We start from the raw sequence: 18,443 nt of genomic DNA on the forward strand, positions 1-18,443 counted from the left end.
TCGCCTCGGTTCGGCTGTGCTCGGCTGAGCGCCACTCGGCTCCGCTCGGCTCCGCTCAGTCTGCAGCCTCGGCCCAGCTCCGCGAGAGGCGAGGGCTTGGTGGGCGCGGCGGGAGGAGCGGGCGTGGAGTAGAGGGTGGCCGGCAGGCGCCGGAGTTGTTCGGAGGCATTTCAGGCCACCCCCGACTTTGGGAAGGGGGCGACATCTTGTGTCTGGCGGGCCAGACGCTGGGCGGCGTCCGGCGGGCCAAACGCTGGGCGGTGTCGGCAGAGGGTCCGGCCTTGTCCCAGTGGGCCGGGGCTCTCCCTCCACCCCGGGGGTAGGCGGGCACTGCTCGCCTCTAGTGGCTGCGGCTGCGGCTGGTGAGCGCCGGAAACGTGGAGTGGGGGGTGGGGAGCAACGAGTTCTTGAGGGCCGGGGTCCCGGAGGTGGCTGGGATCCGCAGTAGCCGGGTCTCCCTCGCATCCGTGTAGGTCGCGGGCCCCACAGGGCTCTACAGAGGGGGCTGCCAGCCCCGAGGCAGGAGGCCAGTGAAGCTCCAGGGACCTCGACAGAGACAGTTGAGGGCCAGCGCAGCTGAAGACGAGGTGACCAACGCTCCAGGTCTGTCCTCTCATCCTGCACAAAAACACTCTTGAAACGGACACTCAGAGCAGCTGTTTGCTGACTGGTAGGATAGTTTTCTCTGCAAATGTGCCCTGAAAAAAAAACTGCCTGTAATTTTTTCGTGTGACAGAACGAGATGTGGTGAGGGGTTTTAGGAATTAACCTTTGACTCCCCTGCTTTCGTAGTCTGGCTTTGAGGGGGAGAGAGAGAGATGTCGTTGAAGCCATTCACCTACCCATTGCCCGAAACAAGATTTCTTCATGCTGGCAGGCACGTGTACAAATTTAAACTCCGGTATGGCAACTTCAACAGGTATGTGTTTTAAATCCTAGAAGTGAGCCTGCTGTTTGTTGACTCCATGTGGCCATGACTTAATACAAGACCTTAAAACATAAAGCACAGGTGGGTAGAAAGTTCACACTGAACAATCCTTGTGAATAAGGGATGCTTCTCAAGAGTAATAGATGAGGATTTAATCTGCCTGCTAAGTATTTTTTCCTGTTCAGTGAGAATTGTTTTGTTGCTGTTTAAACTCTTATGTGAAATGTAGCTTCATTGTGTTTTGACTGGGATGGTTCCAATTCTCTCTTTGTTTCACAGCTCTCCCAATCTTGGTCTCACTGAAAGTGCTGTCAAGGAGTCAGAGGTAGGAGCTGAGGCAGGTCAGTAGGATTTTAGATGGGTGTTAGGCTGAACAAATCATATGCTTGTTACAGGACTGAGAACATTCTGTCTAGTGCAGCATTTCAAATGTGAGTGGTGAAGAACTTCCCTGCAGAGTCTGAGCATGAAAAAAAAAAAAAAAAAGCATAAATGAAAAATGTTCCTCAACAGGCAGAATTTGGTGTAGAAGAGTTATGCTTTTGTTTGAAATATTCCAAAGAAGCTACTGACTCTTAAAATTGGACAAATGAAAACTCCTCTTTGTTGATCTAGTCACACCCAGTTCCTGTCTGATTCCTCTTCAGAGTCATTCTTGCAGGAATTCTTTCCCAGATTTCAATCTTAATCTCAAAACTGACTGTGACTTTCAAGTTGTCAGGCTTGATTCTTGTTTTTTCAGGAGCTGTGGAAGTACTGGTGAGCTGGCTTAATGGAGGCTGATCTAATGTTAAATTGCACATGCTTTTCTTGCAACTGTGGAACCAATGGGTGTTCTTTTGATGATGCCATTGCTTTGTGTCCAAGCACAAATTGATGGTCACAATTGATGAGGTGTATTGTTGTCATCTTCTTCCTGAGACTGAAGAAGGCCCCTGCCATTACTAATAAATTGAGGCAAATACGCTGCCTTGCTTAAAAATGCTCCTTCCTATTAATTTCTAAAAGGCTTCAGAGTACAGTAATAGCATTAAAAACCTTACTGAAGAAAATATGCTGATTTTAATTGAAGAATTGAATAATTTAATGAATAATTAAATTTTTTTCACTTTTGAAAATACTGAAAGATACTACTAGAAAAAATTGTGTTTGTAGAGGTGGAATTTGTTGGAGCTTAACTGCAGTTCCTTTGTAACTGATGTGGGTCAATATTCAAAGAAAGAGAGTAGGCAAATGCTATGTGTGTTTTGCTGGAAAAATAAAATTACACTCCTTAAATTTAAAACTTTTTAAATTTAAAAGCATACTTCCATTTCCATAGTCATTCTTCTATGTTAATTCAAGATTAAGATATTCATTCACCTAAATTTCTGTGAGTCTGTCAGAGCAGTGCACTCTAAAATGGTGAGAGGGAGTGGGGAGAAGAAGGGAAGGAGGAAAAGCAGAATATCTAGAACCTGGACTTCCGTAATTCATGCAAACTGTAAAGTAAGCTTAATTTTTTCCCAAGCTTTGAACATGCACTTGACAGTGGAATTGTAACTATGTTTTTAATAATTTTCCTTTGTTTATTTTTTTTGCCTCTCCAGGAAGTGATTCGAGTGATCCTTGGAAATCTTGACGATTTACATCCGTTTTCTACAGACCACTTCACTGTCTTTCCATGTATCCTTCCTACTCATAAAAGATTTAATGATTGGAATCTGTTGGGCATTGCATAAGTCAATATTTATGTGTAGGAGTGTGCAGATCTTTAGTTGAGTACTACTTCGATCTTTGCAGTTTGGTGTTGGCTGAAGATATTTTGAACACCTCAGATGTTGCCTTCACCAAAGAACTGATGTAACTGGTGTGTTTTGCAGTGTTTGCATCCACACAGCTCTGCATTCCAAATTAGGTTTTGCCAGAGCAGATGAAGATGTATATAAAGTGCCAGGAGGCCCACTTCATGCACTTGCAAGTGCATCTGGTTCCCAAAGGTTTGTGTAATGTAAAGCACTCCTTACAGGCCCAGCAGTGCTGGCCCATGGGCAGGGAAACTCACAGTGCTGTTGTGAGGTCCCTCGAGGTTAAACCACCATGAGCCTTTGGCGATGGAGGGTGGGAGCAAGTGTGAGTCTATGCTCGTGTCTCCACAGACATGGCTGAGGGAAGCAAAAAACACCTCATAGAGTGAGCTTTACAAAGAGCAATAGTTGAGCTAAGATAATTGGAAGTCCAGACAGGCTTTTGAACACACCTGCAGGATTGTCATCCAGTTATCCCCTCTTCAGTGTACATCTTTGAAGCCTTGTGTGAAGCAAATGTCATCCCACCTTACTGTGTCATTCACCTTACTATGCTCATGTCCCTCACTCCTGTGGGACCAGTCAGCGGATCTTTTCCATCTTCCCTAAAGTTTGTAGAGGCATTGAGCTGCTGTCAGGCTGGCCTGCTGTCCACAGACAATGCTGTAAAAGCTCTGTGCAATTGCACAACATAGTTGTGTAGAAGCTGATACTTGAATATGGGCATGCACAGTTTTGAGGAGTGTGGTTTCCTGGGATTTCACTTTTGATGCAGAACTTCTGAGGCATTTGAGATTGGATTATTCTAGCTAGCAGCTGTACTACATGCTCCCCTACCTTCTAGGTGTTTTTTTCATCAGAGTGCACCAAGACTGACCTTCGTTTTTTTTTCTTCTGGCTTGTGCAACTGGACAGAATTTAGACATGTCTGCTACATATTCTGCAGATTATTAATTTAAATTGACATGAATAAATTTAATTATTATTTTACAAAATAGATGGCAACCATTAATATTTTTGTGTAGTTGCTATTGTGTAATGGGTTAAGAAGTTACTCTCCTGAGGCTTTTGTTGAAGAGAAAAATAATTCAGTTAAATGTTAGTGTTTTCCAGTTCTAAAGGCGTGTCAGCTTTTGGATCAGATCTGGCATCACCTCCTGTGATTCTGAGTGCCCAGGAGTAATGAACACTTCAAGGCATTCCCCTCCTGTATTATGCATATTCCCCTTCTGCATAATACAGAAGACAGCATTATGCCTCCTAATAGCAGGCAGGAATGAGGCCATCCTCTTTTTCTGTCCAAAGCAGATCTGTGTAACAGCAGCTTATTCCTGTTAGAGTCAGGAAGTTATGGTAGCCAAAAACATCATTGTACAGAAGACACCCAACCCAGCCATCATTATTGGTTTGCTTCTCTAAAGCTCAGCCAGTTCTGCCTGTGTGTTGAGGAGTGTTTGGTTCACAGACTTGTCTTTGTAGAACTTGTGAGTCCATCCACATGTTTAGCCAGCACTGGGCCTGCAAGAGAACCGTGAGCTCAGAAGTCTGGCACGAGGACTTGTCTTACAGTTTGTGTGTCGGGCTCCTCTCTGTAGTGTGACTCTGTTAATCACCAGCTATAAGTCCTTCTATCGATGACTGAGAGAGAGAGATGGGGACTAATGACTGGTGATCAGAATGTGAATTTACTGTGAGCTACATATGCTTATACACCATTTTTAGGAAGGCTAGTATTTTTTTACTACATTCATTGGGTTGAACATCATGCAGACAAACTTTACATTTCTACTTAGTTCAATGTTCTTTCCTGTGGCCAGTCTTAATCCAATCTTGTAATCTTCAAAGCTCTGTTTGCTCTTGCCAAGGCATCTTGGTTATCAAACTGCATATGCTACTGAAATCCACTGTACTCTCTGTCTTGGCTCCTCCCACAAGCTAAAACCAAGGCAATTTAAAGGAGCTTATTGTATCATTGTTTCATCATCTGCTGCCCCCAGGATGTTAGTTTCTGCTAGCAAGTGTGGACAAACAGCATTCATTTCATCTATTTCTAGCTGAGATCAGAGATGAGTGAGGAGACTTACATCCAGCACCATTTGTTCTTCCAGGCAGAAGCTCCTGGATGTCAGAACTGCACTCATATGAATGACTGTAACTGTGGTGGTTGTCATGTCAATTTTTTCCCCCATTTTAAACTGTGAAGTAGATTTAATGATGCTGCTTGTATGAATCCAAATAGTTTTCAATTTTAAAATAAAAATTTTAAATAATTTAATTAGGAAGACTGCTGAGGAGGTTTTTTATTCATAGCTTTAGAAGACCGTGGTATGTTTTTTTGTAGGAGGATGTCAGTACTGAAGGCAAACACAGTTAAGGGGATAGAACACTATTAATACAGGTGACTGATGGGGCAGAGTGGATAAGTAAACCTGGATAAGTGTTTCGTGTAGTGTGTTACTGGTGTAGTTTACACAAGTTCATAGTAACAGATTGTATTTGCTCCCTTGTGCACATGTGCAGTGTGCTGTAACTTTTGAAGCTTTAAAAGACATTGTCAGGACTCATGTTCCTTTGAAATGTTAGTGTTGCGTTTTTAAGTCTTACCATTCTTCTCAGATTTGAGTAAATGGGAGCAAGTATCAAAGATGAAATTCAAACATGAGAATGTCCATCTTGTGCCTTATCCCTACATTTGTACATTGTATCTAGAATTGAACTCCTTTCAGCGAAACATATCTTGTGGTAAGTCACTGTGATTATTTTTTGGTAATTTCTGGAAACATCTGTGGTCTATGTCTTGCTTTTTTCTTTTCCTTCGCCTACTGTATCTGAATCAGAGAGAGCAAAACTGCATGTGGGATGACTGTACCTTGAGTCTGAAGTAGTGCATTACAAGGTGTTATTTATTGTCTCATATTGCTTTTCTAAAATTCCCTGAATTCCTCTTTGTCTTTTCAATCACCACTGTTTCTTTAGCTGGTATTTTTATGAAGCAATACCCAGTGGCTCCCAACCTTCATTTTTTAATGTCAGTCACTGGGTTGGAGCCAGCACATACCTGTATATGGGACACGTTTTTCTTCCTTGTGCTTGACTACATTTGTTGACATAGAACATCACACTCTTTGTTGCTATTTTCCTAAAGAAATAATGGATTTTTGTAAAAAAAAAAAAATAATAGTAATCATGGCAGTAATGTATTTTGTATAATTAGCAAACATTTTCACTTCAATAGTGTCTTGTTTTCCAGGTTTTCTATGAATTCTCTGAACAACCTCAGGCCACAGCTAAGACCTCCATGGGACTCTACATTTTAACTCCCCTGTTGTGAAAATTGAGTATTCTTACTATTTCCTGATCTGATTATCAGGCGCTAAAAAAAGTTACTGTTGTTTTGTTTTTTTTAAATGACTGCTTAGCAGTGATCTTTATTAAATGGCCAACTAGTAATTTCTTAGTCTTACCTATTTGCATCCCCTATCAAACATCCCATGTATGGATGTAAAAACTTCTAACCATGGAGAGTTCATTCACTTCCCTGTACACTTGCTCCAGTATTTAATTCCCTATCCAGACAGTTGTACAGCATTGCTAGTCTAAAATTAGAAAAAGTGTAAGGCACTGTTACTTTCAGACTTGGTATCTCAAATTTTTCCTGGTGGGGATTTTTCTTCAGGGAAATATGTCTGAATCCCATATGTCCTACAGCTGGCCAGTATTCTCTAGAGGCTGTGTTCAAGATGCCCTTGCATCTTCTATCTGGTACCCAAATCACATTGAGATGCTAACTGTTTTTCAGGCCCTTCTTTTCTGAAGACACATTTGACTTCTTTAAGACAAGCGGTTGTCCCGTCCCATTAATATCTGGTGTTTATAGCCAGGAATTCTGGTTCAGAAAGAGCTGTATTTGAACATTTTCTATTTCAGTGTATCATATGCAGGTCCAGACTGTTTCACAGTAGTTTTTCTTGCTCCTGGAATAGGAATTGTGGTGCAAAGGTGTAGTTTTCAGTTGGTTAAAGAAAGTCCAGTCTAAATATTCACCAAGTTTTATACCTCTGTTGCAGGTAAAGAAGTAAACAAGGGTGGTGATGAGCTTGTAAGTTGTGCATTTGGTTTTGTTTTGTTGTTTATGTTCTAAGTACTCTTGAGAAACAGAATATATGCCTTTAGACAATGCTAGAGTTCTCTTACCACTAGGAGTTAGTCAGTGTAAAGTGGCACAGAATTCTCACCTAGAACCATCCAAGGGGAGAGAAGTTTTCTTCTGACAGTTCTGCTTGGCTTTGAAAGCAGTCCTATATCAGGACCTGAGAGCTGCTGCCTTGAGTTCTATGGATTTTCTGCAAGCCTGAGTGAGCTGTCCAGTGTTTTCTTCACTGGAAGAATCTGTGAGGTTGATATTGCTGAGTAATTAAGTAGTTCCCTAGATACTGTGTCATAAACAGCTAAGTTATACTTATTTGAGAAGTTTTGATGTAATGAGAGCTGAGGTAAATGTCTGAAGTGAATTAATGAAGAATAATACAAATCCAACTTCCCCTAAGGAATTTTTCTATCTCTGCATTCCTTCTACTTACATTCCTTGGCAGTCCTCTGAAAATGGAGGAAATAGGATGTCCTAGAAGGAAATACTTTATTTAAAGCTGTTGAGCATAATTCTCTGGCTGACTTCCCAATGCTTGTTTTAGTCCTGAATACTTTTTTGGTTTTCAGCATATAAGCAGGAACAACTTTTGCAAAATATGAATGCACATTAACTATGAATTTTCTTCTAAAATAGAAAGGTCAAAACAAATTGTTACCAATATCAAATTTGCAATGTTTTGAAGGTCAGGAGAAAAAATGAAGTGTCAGAAAGTACTGCAATGAAAGAATCAGTGAAGAGGAGAAGAGTGGAAGTCAGAGATAATGCCTCATGCCTACAATCAGACATGGACAGGTCAGTTGATTCCAAAAGAGTCTTCCAGGGCACATATTAATACTTCTAATGTCTCTTGTACCTTCCCCATGTTTCATTTCTGTGCAATCCTTTGCCCCATTTTTCTTCTTTTTTTTCTTCCATGGGTAACAGAATCTAACCATCATTGCTCATATTGGGGGAAAAAACGTGATCCTGTACTTTCCAAGTTCCCATACCATTGACCAGAGCTCTGCCTGTTTAACTTCTCTGTGTTCACGTCACCTTTTGCATCACAGTGAGGTAGGTGGTAGCTCAGCGGCCACACAGAACAGTACACTGTCTTGCACACCTGAGTCTAGGACAGCAGGGGAACAACTGGAACCAGTTTTCCACCTGCCTCCCAGCCTGCTCCACTGAGCCACCTGATGAATTCCACCCTCTTGGCTTGAGGCATTGGAATTTGCTCTTTTCCAAGTGCTTTAAAGTCTCATTAAATTGCACATGTTGTGTGTACACATTAGTTTTGTCACACAACTTCACCATATGTTTCTTTGGTAGCTAAACTTCTCATGGTCATCCCAGGAAGATCTCTGGATTTTACAGAATGGTTGAGATTGGACAGGTCCTTTCATGTCATCAAGTTCAGCCCCTCCTTCTCAAGCAGGGTCACCCAAAGCAAGTTCCCTGAGGTCCTGAGTAGACTCTGAGGGTAGAACCACTGCAGCTGTGGAGAGCCACTTGCAGAATCACAGAACCACAAAGCTGGAAGAGGCCTTTGAGATCATCTAGTCCAACCCATGCCTTAACACCTCAACTAAACCATGGCACTTATCCAGTCTTTTTTTAAACACATCCAGGGGTGGTGACTCCATCACCTCCCCAAGCAGACTTTATTTATTATTCCAGTACTTTATTCTTTCCGTGAAAACCTTTTTTCTAATATCCAACCTATATTTCCCTTGGTGTCTTCTCATTCTGTCAGTTGCTGCCTGGAGAAGGAGACCAACCCCTGCCTGACTACAACCACCTTTCAGGAAGTTGTAGAGAGGGATAAGGTCACCTCTGAGTCTTCTCATCTCCAGGCTGAACAACCCCAGCTCCCTCAGCCGTTCCACATAGGGCTTGTGTTCCAAGCCCTTCACCAGCCTTGGTGTCTCCTCTGGATGCACTCAAGTGTCTCAATGTCCTTCCTAAATTGAGGCACCCAGACCTGGAATCAGCACTCAAGATGTGGCCTCTCCAGTACTGTGTACAGCGGAAGAATGACCTCCCTGCTCCTGCCGGCCACACTATTCATGATACAGGCCAGGATGCCGTTGGCCTTCTTGGCCACCAGGACACACTGCTTGCTTGTGTTCAGCTGGCTGTCAACCAGTACCCCCAGGTCCCTTTCTGCCTGGGCTTTAGCCACACTGTCCCCAGCCTATTATGTTGCAGAGAGTTATTGTGGTCAAAATGCAGGACTTGACACTTGGACCTACTAAACTTTATCCCATTGGACTCTGCCCATCCATCCAATGGTTCCAGGTCTCTCTGTAGAGCCCTCCTACCTTCAAACAAATGCTCCCACCTTAGTGTTATCTGCAGATTTACTGATGAAAGACTCAATACCCTCATCCATCAATAAAAAGATTGAACAGAACAGGCACAGCACAGCTTCTTGAGGGACACCACTGGTGACTGGTCCCCAGCTGGATGCAGCACCATTCACCACCACTCTCTAAAAATATTGAACAGGACTGGCCCCAGCACAGACCCCTGGGAGACACCACTGGTGACTGGTCGCCAGCTGAATGCAGCACCATCCACCACCACTCTCTGGGCCCAGCCATCCAGCCAGTTCTTAACCCAGCCAAGAGTGCTCCTGTCCAAGCCATGGGCTGCCAGTTTTTCCACGAATATGCTGTGGGAGACAGTGTCAAATGTTTTGCTCAAGTCCAGGTAGACAACATCCACAGCCTTTCCTGCATCCACCAGGTGGATCTCCTGGTCATAAAAGGAGACCAGGTTGGTCAAACATGACCTAACCCTCCTAAAATATGCTGGCTGGGTCTGATACCCTGGCCATCCTGTAAGTGCAGCATATAAAGTGCAGTATAAATAAGTGCAATATAAACTGCTGCATTGGGTTCTGAGGCTTTCTTCAGGCTAACTGGCCTATAATTACCAGAATCCTCCTTCCCATCTTTTTTGTGCATGGGAGTCACATTGGCCAGCTTCCTGTCATCTGGAACCTCACCTCCAAGCCAGGACTGATAGTAAATGATGTAGAGCATCTGCCAGCTCATCTGCCAGCTCCCTTATCACCCTGGGATGGATCCCATGTGGTCCTGTAGATTTATGAACATCCAAGCAGCTCAGAAGTTCTCTGACTGCCTCCTCCTGGATAACAGGGGAACCATTCTGCTCCCAGACACCATCTACCAACCCAGGAGGACAGCTGTTCTTAGGACAAGCTGTCTTCCCACTAAAGACCAAGGCAAAGAAGGCGTTAAGTACTTCCACCTTCTCCTCATCTGCAGTTACTAAGTTCCCTCCCACATCCAATAGAGAACAAAGTTTGGTCTTACCCTTCTTTTTACCATTAATATATTTGTAAAAACATTATTTTATTATACTTTGCAAAAGTTGCCAAATTAAGTTTGAACTGAGCTTTGGCCTCCCTGGTATTTTTTCCTACATCCCCTACCAGCCCCCATAAATGCTTCCTGAGAGATGTGACTCTCCTTTCAAGGATGATACATCCTCTTTTATTCCTAAGTTCCTTCAAAACCTCGTTGCCCATCCAGGCTGGACATTTGCCTCGTCGACTCGTCTTTGGGCATACAGGGACAGTCTGTTCCTGTGTCCTCAAGATCTGTGTTGTGAAGCATGCCCACCTTTCCTGAGCTCCTTTGTTTTTAAGGGCTGCTTCCCAAGCAACTCTCTGAATAAGTCTCCTAAATAAGGCAATGTCTGCCCTCTGGAAGTCCAATGTAAAAGTATTATTGATGTTCCTCCTGATTTCACCAAATACCAAGAATTCTATAATTTCATGATCACTATGCCCCAAGTGGCCTCCATCCCTATTTGCAAACAACAGATATAACATAGTCCCTGGTGAGCCCTGGTGGGCTCACTTACCAGCTGTGGCAAAAAGTTGTCCTCCACACACTCTAAAAACTTCCTGGACTGGCTCCTTTCTGCTGTATTAAGTTCCCAGCACATGTCTGGTAGGTTAAAATCACCTACAAGAACAAGGGCTGGTGATCCTGAAACATTCTCCAGCTGCTCATAGAATAAGTTATCCACCTCTTCTTCCTGGTTGGGTGGAGGATAACAGACTCCCAGTAGGATATCAACCTTGTTGGCCTCCCCCTTAATTCTAATTTTAATTCCCATTCAACTCCATCATCATCAGTTTCAATACCTACGGCATCAAAAGCCTTGCTAATATAAAAGGCCAACCCTCCACCTCTTCTCCCTTTTCTGTCTCTTCTGAAGAGCTCGTAGCCATCCCATGCAGCACTCCAGCTGTGGGACTCGTTCCACCACATTTCCATGATGGCGACTACATCATAGCTCTGCTGTTGCACCATGGCCTCCAGCTCTTCTTGTTTGTTACCCATGCTGTGTGCATTGGTATACGTGCACCTCAGCTGGACTACTGATTTCACCCCTAACTCAGGCTTACCACCCTTGGGCCTGCTTCCAGAGATCCCAGCCCAGTGTATGACCATAGTTTTAGTCAAAAAGATTTTGTGTTCAAATTTAATTTCATGTTTTGCAGTCTGTGCCCTTTGCCCCTTGTCCTGCCAGAAGACAAGAGGGTTGAGGAGAGCCTGGCTCTCTGTTCTTCATTCCCTCCCATTAGGTGTACATTGGTAAGATCCCACTCAAGCCTTCTCCAGGCTAAACTGCCTCACCTCTCAAAGCCTTTCCACTTAGAAAAAATTCACCAGTCCCATCATCATGTTTACATTGTGGCCCTTGACTGGATTCATTCCAGTGTGTCCCAATCATGTACTGGGTTTTCGGGATTAGATAGAGGATTAGGATTAGGAGATTAGGATTGAGGGGCCTCAGCAGCCTTGAACAGAGGGGAGAGATCACTGCTTGAGGGAAGTGATTTGGCAGAGCCCTGCCTAATTCAGCTCAGGGTGTTGAAAACCAGCATGAGGGTACAGGGGTGCTTCTTGGCTAACCTTGGGCTAGTTCTTGACTACCTCTCAGAGACCCAGTATTACTTACAGGCTGGTAGGCTTCTTTCTTTTTAGAGTGTATTTTTTTGAAACAAGAAAATCTATACCTGTACTGAATCCTCACAAGTATGTGGCAAATAAGTCCTGGATCCATCAGCAGTCACAAGTGTTTACGTGCACCTTTCCCCTCCCCATGTACGGACTATATCCAATCATCTACCTTGTTGCCTTATATTTTACTCAATTCCCAAACATGTTTCATGCAGAGATATTAACAAAGTCTGAAGGTAGTTCTTTTCCTGCTCATGAAAATGTTGTATTTTAATCCCACCCCCATCCCCCTGGCCTGTTTCTACTCACAGTACAACTGTTGGATATGACAGAATAATGAGCCCAGGATTCAGAATGATTTTTTATTTCTTTAACCAAAGACACAAGTCGTAGATTAATAAAATACAAGGTCAGAAAGGACCTATTTCATGATCCAGTCTGGCAGTTTTGTCTAAGTCCTGTATGTTGCCACAGCAGTTATGATTAGAACAATCCATAATTCTTAAGTGTATGCTTGAATTCAAAATCAAATTGGTGAGCACTAGCTTCAAGCCTTCTGTCATTTTTTTCCAGTTACACTATTAGAGACTGAAGAGCTCATTCCGGTTTAGTATCTTCGCTGTTCCAGGAAGAAGTATAGTTGCTGTAGTAAGACTGGCTCTTTGTCTTCTTTCTGGACAAGCTCTTTTGCTCCTAAATTCTTTTGGGGGATTTGGGTTTTCTTGGGGTGCTACTGAGTGTCAAGAAATCAGAATCTCCAGGTGGCAGTCCCAGTCATTCTGATCACATCAAGTGAAGCCAGAATGGTTTTTCTGCACGTGCATCCCTTTATACTTCCCCATATGTAGTTTCCTCTGACATTTTAATGCTCCATGACTATGTCTTACAAGATCTTTGTGTGGTTTTTTGCTACCTGCCCTTGTGACCTTGTAGGATTTGCAAGTTTTCTCAGCTTTCTGCTCATCCCCCTTTTCATGTAACACTGTTTCTCTTTAACTGCTTGTTTGTTGGCATAGAAAAGCAGAATGAGTGCATGTTTTGATTTTTAAGGAAGACTTTGAAACATGAATACAAATATAGATTAAGGCTATGTCTCTTGTTGAGTAGAATCCTACTAAAGTCCTGTTTTTTAGTGAAGTACTTGGAGTAGCTGCTTCCTTTATGTGACTTTTTGTAAACTCAGTTTTTACTTACTTATCTTCAGAACTGGAGCTGACTGTGTTCACCAGATGAGTAAAGCAGAACATGGATTTGAAAAGGTAAGCTACAGAATATTCAGAAAGAGACAACAGCACCTATTTAGTCCTGGACCCTTACAATGGCAGGCATAAAAATACTGGCAGGTAATTTGTCCCCTTTTTCCCTGCATCACCTTCAAATTTTTCAACTCCTCACAAGACTTAGCAAAGGGATGAATTACATTTTTTTTGTTAGATGACACAAACTTCTCTGACTGTCAAGCTACAAGCTCAGGTATAGGCTCAGCCTCTGAGAGATGAGGGATGCCCTGCCTTTTCTCCAGGACTTCAGTCCTCTGTCATCTCACATAGTCCTTTCTGGAAAAGTCCACAAAGGGCCAACAGCTGGCATCTTCACACTGGCTTTGCTGTGTCTGAGTGGCACCATGTCCCACTCCCCACCAGTGTCCCTGTGCTGATGGTCATGCAGGCATCACCCTGTTCCTGAAAAAATGCCATGCCTTTTCTCACTATGGCACCAGAAGGCAGGTTCATGACAGGATTGTTGCAGAGGGATTGGCTGTTGCTCTCTAAACCCACTGTTATCCAAAGCTCTTGTAAGGAGGAAAAGATTCTTTATCTTCTAGCCCACAGGCTCCAAGGCTGTTCTGATAGAGCTGCTCTTAGGTACACACTAATGTCTGTGTCCTCCTGGCTGTTGCACATCCTCCCAAATGCACTTCATCTATTTTCTGGATACCCATTCTAAATTTAATTCAGATCCCTACCACACTCTCACCTTCCTTTTTTCCCCTCTCTAACTCTTTGGAAGAGAGTTTTTTCCAAAGAGGCAAACACATTTCTTGGGTTTGCCCACAAAGGAAGCCCAAAACTTCCTTTTAGAACAGGGTTTTTTGACAGGTTTGTTGGATTTGCGGGATAGGAAGAAGACTGCCTGGTAACTCTTAATTCCTTGGGAGCATTCAGTAAAGAATAACTTCTCTAAAACAAGCAGGTTTATTTCTCTCTAAAACTTGTATCCCTTTTTTCCCCTGTCTGCTTACCTTTGCAGTATTAGTGACAGCTCTACACATGCCCTCTCTGGCTTCTTTCCTTGGGTACTCCAAACACTTTACTGGTGAGATAAGGGTCATCTTCTGAAAGATGGCTTTTTATTCCCCACTTTGCTATAACCAGTACCTCCAGAATTCCTCTGTTGTTTGTACAGTTTTCAAGACATTAGAGTCCTTGAAAGCTAGAGCTCCAGGTTAGCAGCCTGGAGCCTGAGCAACAGTATGAGAGTTGGCAGAGATCACTGTAAGTTCCACTTGTGTTAACTAATGTGGGAGGGCATGTCTTGAGTGCTTTTCGGGTAAACTGGAACTGTGATGCAAAAATCAACTCAGCAAATACCAACTCAAGTGAGAAGAACCTTCTCTGGAACAGCTGCTTGTAGCATCATGACTTGTCCTCAAAAAAAGTCAAGGCACTGTTATCCTGAGAGGGATGTCTGGACACAAACTGTTCTGTTGATGATCACCAGATCAGGTGTGACAAGTACTGTGTGAAATCATGGGAGAATTCCTCTTCCTAATACACATTTTTCGAAGATGGAAGCCAAATATTTCTGTGACATGCTTTCCATTTGTTTTTTTTTTTTTTTTGTTTTTTGTTTTGTTTTGTTTTATTTTGTTTTTCTTTAAGTTCAGGATGAGAAGAAAGATTAGGCTTAGGATAAAAACATGTCAGGATAAAAACATAGTAGCTCCTATACTTTATCACAGTTTTTCTGGTTATTCTTCCAAGGGCCTTTCTCAGTTTATTAACAGTGTATGGCTTTGGTTTCAAATCCACCCAGTATTTTGTAATGCTTCTCAAGAAGGGAAGGGTCTCATTAAACAGGAAGGAAATCTGTCTACATGGTAAGTATGGGATTGGCTTTGGGATGTTGGATTTGGAATGGGGAGCAAAGAAGTGTCACATTCTTTCCATTTACACAGTGCACCAGTGAAAGTCAAAGAAGGAAAGATGCTCAGTCTGTCACTCCAGAAAATTTTCCTAACTTAGTTAATGCTCTCAGACTAAACTGCCAGGATCTCAGGCCATCAGAGGTTTGGAATTCTGTGTTAACCCGAGTTTAGATGTGGCATTTGGGGACATGTTTAGTGATAGCCTTGGCAGTGCTGGGTTAACAGTTGGACTCAATCTTACAGGGCTTTCCCAACCTAAATGGTTCTGAGATTAGTGCAAGGGAAACACCATCGGGACTGTCATTGTTTTAGGGTTTACTCTCTTACAGAAGCTTACCTGCTGATTTTGTTGTGTTGTTTTATGCTTATTTTGTTTTTTGTGGTACTTTGTGTTCTTGATCACCTTCCCAATTGGTATTCCTGGCCCACCTCTTCCTTCTGGCACTTTCAATTTTTGCCCCTTCAAGTTAAGTCTGTGTCCCAGGACTGTGTTGTAGAAGAGCTAATCGCCTGCACTTTCCAGGGTCTGTTGTTTCCCACAGCTCTTCTGTTCAAGTTTTTTGAAAACTCTGCCTATTCCATAGCTACTGTTAGTTCACTATCTGGTATGCTAAAGTCTTCTAGATGAATTACAGCTTTATGTTATGTCTAGACAAGGGAGCTGTAAAAATACCTTGGTGAAGAAAGTTCTCATCATAGCAGAAAAAAATCTCCAAATGAAAGCACACAACGAAAGTGTAGACCTTGTTGTTTAGTACTTTCAGGAAGCAAGCTAACAAAAATCTCTGCAGAATAGAATATAGCATTGTGTAACAGTCCTTGGGTTCTTTTTCCTTTTAGAATTCCTCCAAAGCAAATGAGCTTGAGTTTAGCCCAGCATCCCTTACTAAAGACTGTGACCAACTGAATTTCTGTGAGTAAGGAATTCCTGGATTCCACTGAGTTTAATTCCTCTGGGTATGCAGGGAGTGTGTAGAGAGTGAGGTTGTGGTTTTGTTCTTGCTGCTGTTTCTTACAGGGGAACCTGTTGAATTTGCCCTTGAGGAAAAAAGAGTAGCCAGTCAGGCTGAGGGTGCAGTGCAGCTGCTGCAGCAAATGAACCAAACAGGAAAGAAAGGAAACATGAAGTCAGAAGGAAGAGGTCTTTCACACTTCTGGAGAAGGTACTAATCCTGCACTGATGAGCAGAGATAGTCCTGGCTCTGTCTAAGCCTGTGTCAAAGGCTGATTCCGGCAGTGCCATGTTGTTCTCCATCATTTTGAAGGAGAAAGACATCTTTTCTGTGATTAAACCAAAGTGTCCCAAAGCAAAAAAAAAGAAAAAGGGATGTCATTTTGTCTCGTGCTTAAGGGCAGCATTTCCACTAAATGTTCCTCCTCTGAGCTGCCTTCAGGGAAGAACTGCTGATGAGAGAGGGTTACTGAACGTCCATCACATCCCTTATACAAAGTAGCTTTTCTCAGCTGAGAAGTGCCAACTAAAAGGGTCGTCTGGGTGGACATTCAGCCCCATTAAGGTTTCATGTGACCTTTATTTGGCCACTGAGCAAATCTGGACATTGTAACTCTGACTCCCAAAGGCACCATTTAAAATGGAAACCAGTGTCATTGTGTAGACACCTGCTGGCTGCACAACAGAGTTCTCTCCAGCCAAGGCTGGATCCTGTGAGTGCCATCCATCATTGCACAGCACCAGCTGGATATTGGCAGCTGCTGTTTTTTGTTAATTTTGTAAAAAATAAAACTCCTAGTTAATTGTAATATGTGCCATTCCTTTAACGACTGAGAACAGACCATTAGTGCACAAGTTATTAATTGTTTCCTCTATTTTTTCAGTTTTCCTCTGTATTGTTTTGTACTGGCATTGTGTCTTTCTATTGGACAGAAGTTAGCTTTTTCCCTATTTTCAGAGAAGTATTTTAAGTCTGTTGTTGTTATTGTTTCCCCAGCATCATCTTTTCACCGCTACAACATCTTTTTGGTGGAAAAAACTGACCTGGAAGTACTAATTGTTGTGGAAAGGTAGATTTATAGTATGAATATTGTGTTGCACTGTTGATTCTGTAATTCAGCTTCTTACATTGCTTGTCTCAGCTATTAAGTGCTTTAAATTAAATTTTACTTTGCTAATGTTTTCAAAGTAACATTCTGAAGATCCAACATGTTGGATTTTTCTTCACATCTTAGAGGTTTTGGAATAGAGCAAGAAACTTTAAGATTTTGATCCTTAAGTGTCATAAATTGTGAATTTCACACTATGTGTATTCTAATAAAACAAGCATCAGCTTGGAACTGCGAGTTATTTTAATCAGACTTACCATACAGAAGATACTCTTCCCTCCAAGAAGCAGAGGTTTCTAGTATTAGATGGACTTCAGTACTATGCTTCACAGCATTAAAAAGGTCAAAATTACAGATAAATATTTTGCATTAGATATTGCCACTACACTACAACTTAGGTGATTATTTATGTACTCAATATGTAATGGGATGAGATTGGAATTTAAGATTTCAGATATGCCAAGGCCATGCTCAGGTAGCTTTTTGCTTTTCTTTCACTTGTTAAACTGTCTTATCTTGACTTTTGAGTGTTTTTCTCAGAATTTTCTTTGTGACACTGTGACACTCTTCCCTGTCCCCCTGAGAGAGTAGGTGAACAGTGGGGTGGGGGGGGCGGGGGGTGTCACCTGCCAGCCAGGGCCAGCACCCCCTTCCACCGCTGAAGGGACTGCAATCTGCAGAGAAGCCAGGGGGGAGGACAGGCAAAGTGAGAGGCCACACTATTCATGGACCCTGTTACCCTGTGCTTGGCTAGTGGCATCCAAGTATGAGTTGTAGTTGTAATGAGTAGGAGGAGAGAATTCTGAGGGAAAGTTGAGCCTGGGAAATGGCAGGAAGGAAGCCAAATTGGTCTGCTTCAACTGACCATATGTCCTGGGTAAGCCAAGATGTTATTGTAGTCCAAAGCTATCTGTGCTCAAACTTGTTACTGTCTGTTTAAGATCCAGTGTCACTTCCAGGCTGGAAGTTGATTTGTGAGGGACAGGGGTTGCTGGGGTTCCTTTTCAAAGTCAGGGGTCTCTCAGACAGACCCCTCTTGTCTTGTGGTCTTTGCTTAAGGTAGAATCTTTGCTTTGGGCTTTTCTGTTGTTTTTTCTTTTTTCCCCCTCCCTTTTGTTCATCTCTTGCATTTTGGACTGACTCAAGGCAAATTCCAGGAGTGCCTGTCAGCAGTACTGTGCCAGAAAGAATAGAGTGGCCTTGCTTCAGTCTCAGCCCATAGCTTGCCAGCAGTGCCCAGCTGAGGCAAGAAGGCACCAAGTCACCCCAGCCCAGCTCCTTTGCCTTGCCTTGCTTTGCCTTGCTGTTCTCTGCCATAAGGAAGGCAAAGTCTGTCCATGAGTTCTAGCTATTTGCTGAGTATCACCTGCTGGAATGTGCCAGC

The 18,443-nt window shown here is 42.8% G+C and overlaps 1 protein-coding gene across 2 annotated transcripts; it reads left to right on the forward strand.

Annotated features, from left to right (window-relative positions):
• Nucleotides 1–242: 242 nt before the first annotated feature.
• On the forward strand, nt 243–17,290 carry MAJIN (membrane anchored junction protein). 2 transcript variants are annotated; one of them, XM_079316996.1, is made up of 11 exons: nt 243–603; nt 793–919; nt 1,208–1,253; nt 2,518–2,593; nt 5,332–5,457; nt 6,783–6,814; nt 7,548–7,657; nt 13,055–13,109; nt 15,839–15,911; nt 16,017–16,161; nt 16,948–17,290. In XM_079316996.1, exons 2-11 carry the CDS (start codon nt 819–821, stop codon nt 16,991–16,993), a joined length of 810 nt encoding a protein of 269 aa, XP_079173122.1. In that variant the 5' UTR covers nt 243–603; nt 793–818; the 3' UTR covers nt 16,994–17,290. The 2 variants fall into 2 exon arrangements, with proteins under 2 accessions (XP_079173122.1, XP_079173123.1); XM_079316997.1 differs by lacking the exons at nt 243–603; nt 15,839–15,911; nt 16,017–16,161 and having other exon boundaries at nt 610–919.
• Nucleotides 17,291–18,443: the final 1,153 nt, after the last annotated feature.

This window comes from Erithacus rubecula (assembly GCF_903797595.1).
Source record: "Erithacus rubecula genome assembly, chromosome: 13".
NCBI classification, from domain to species: Eukaryota; Metazoa; Chordata; class Aves; order Passeriformes; family Muscicapidae; genus Erithacus; species Erithacus rubecula.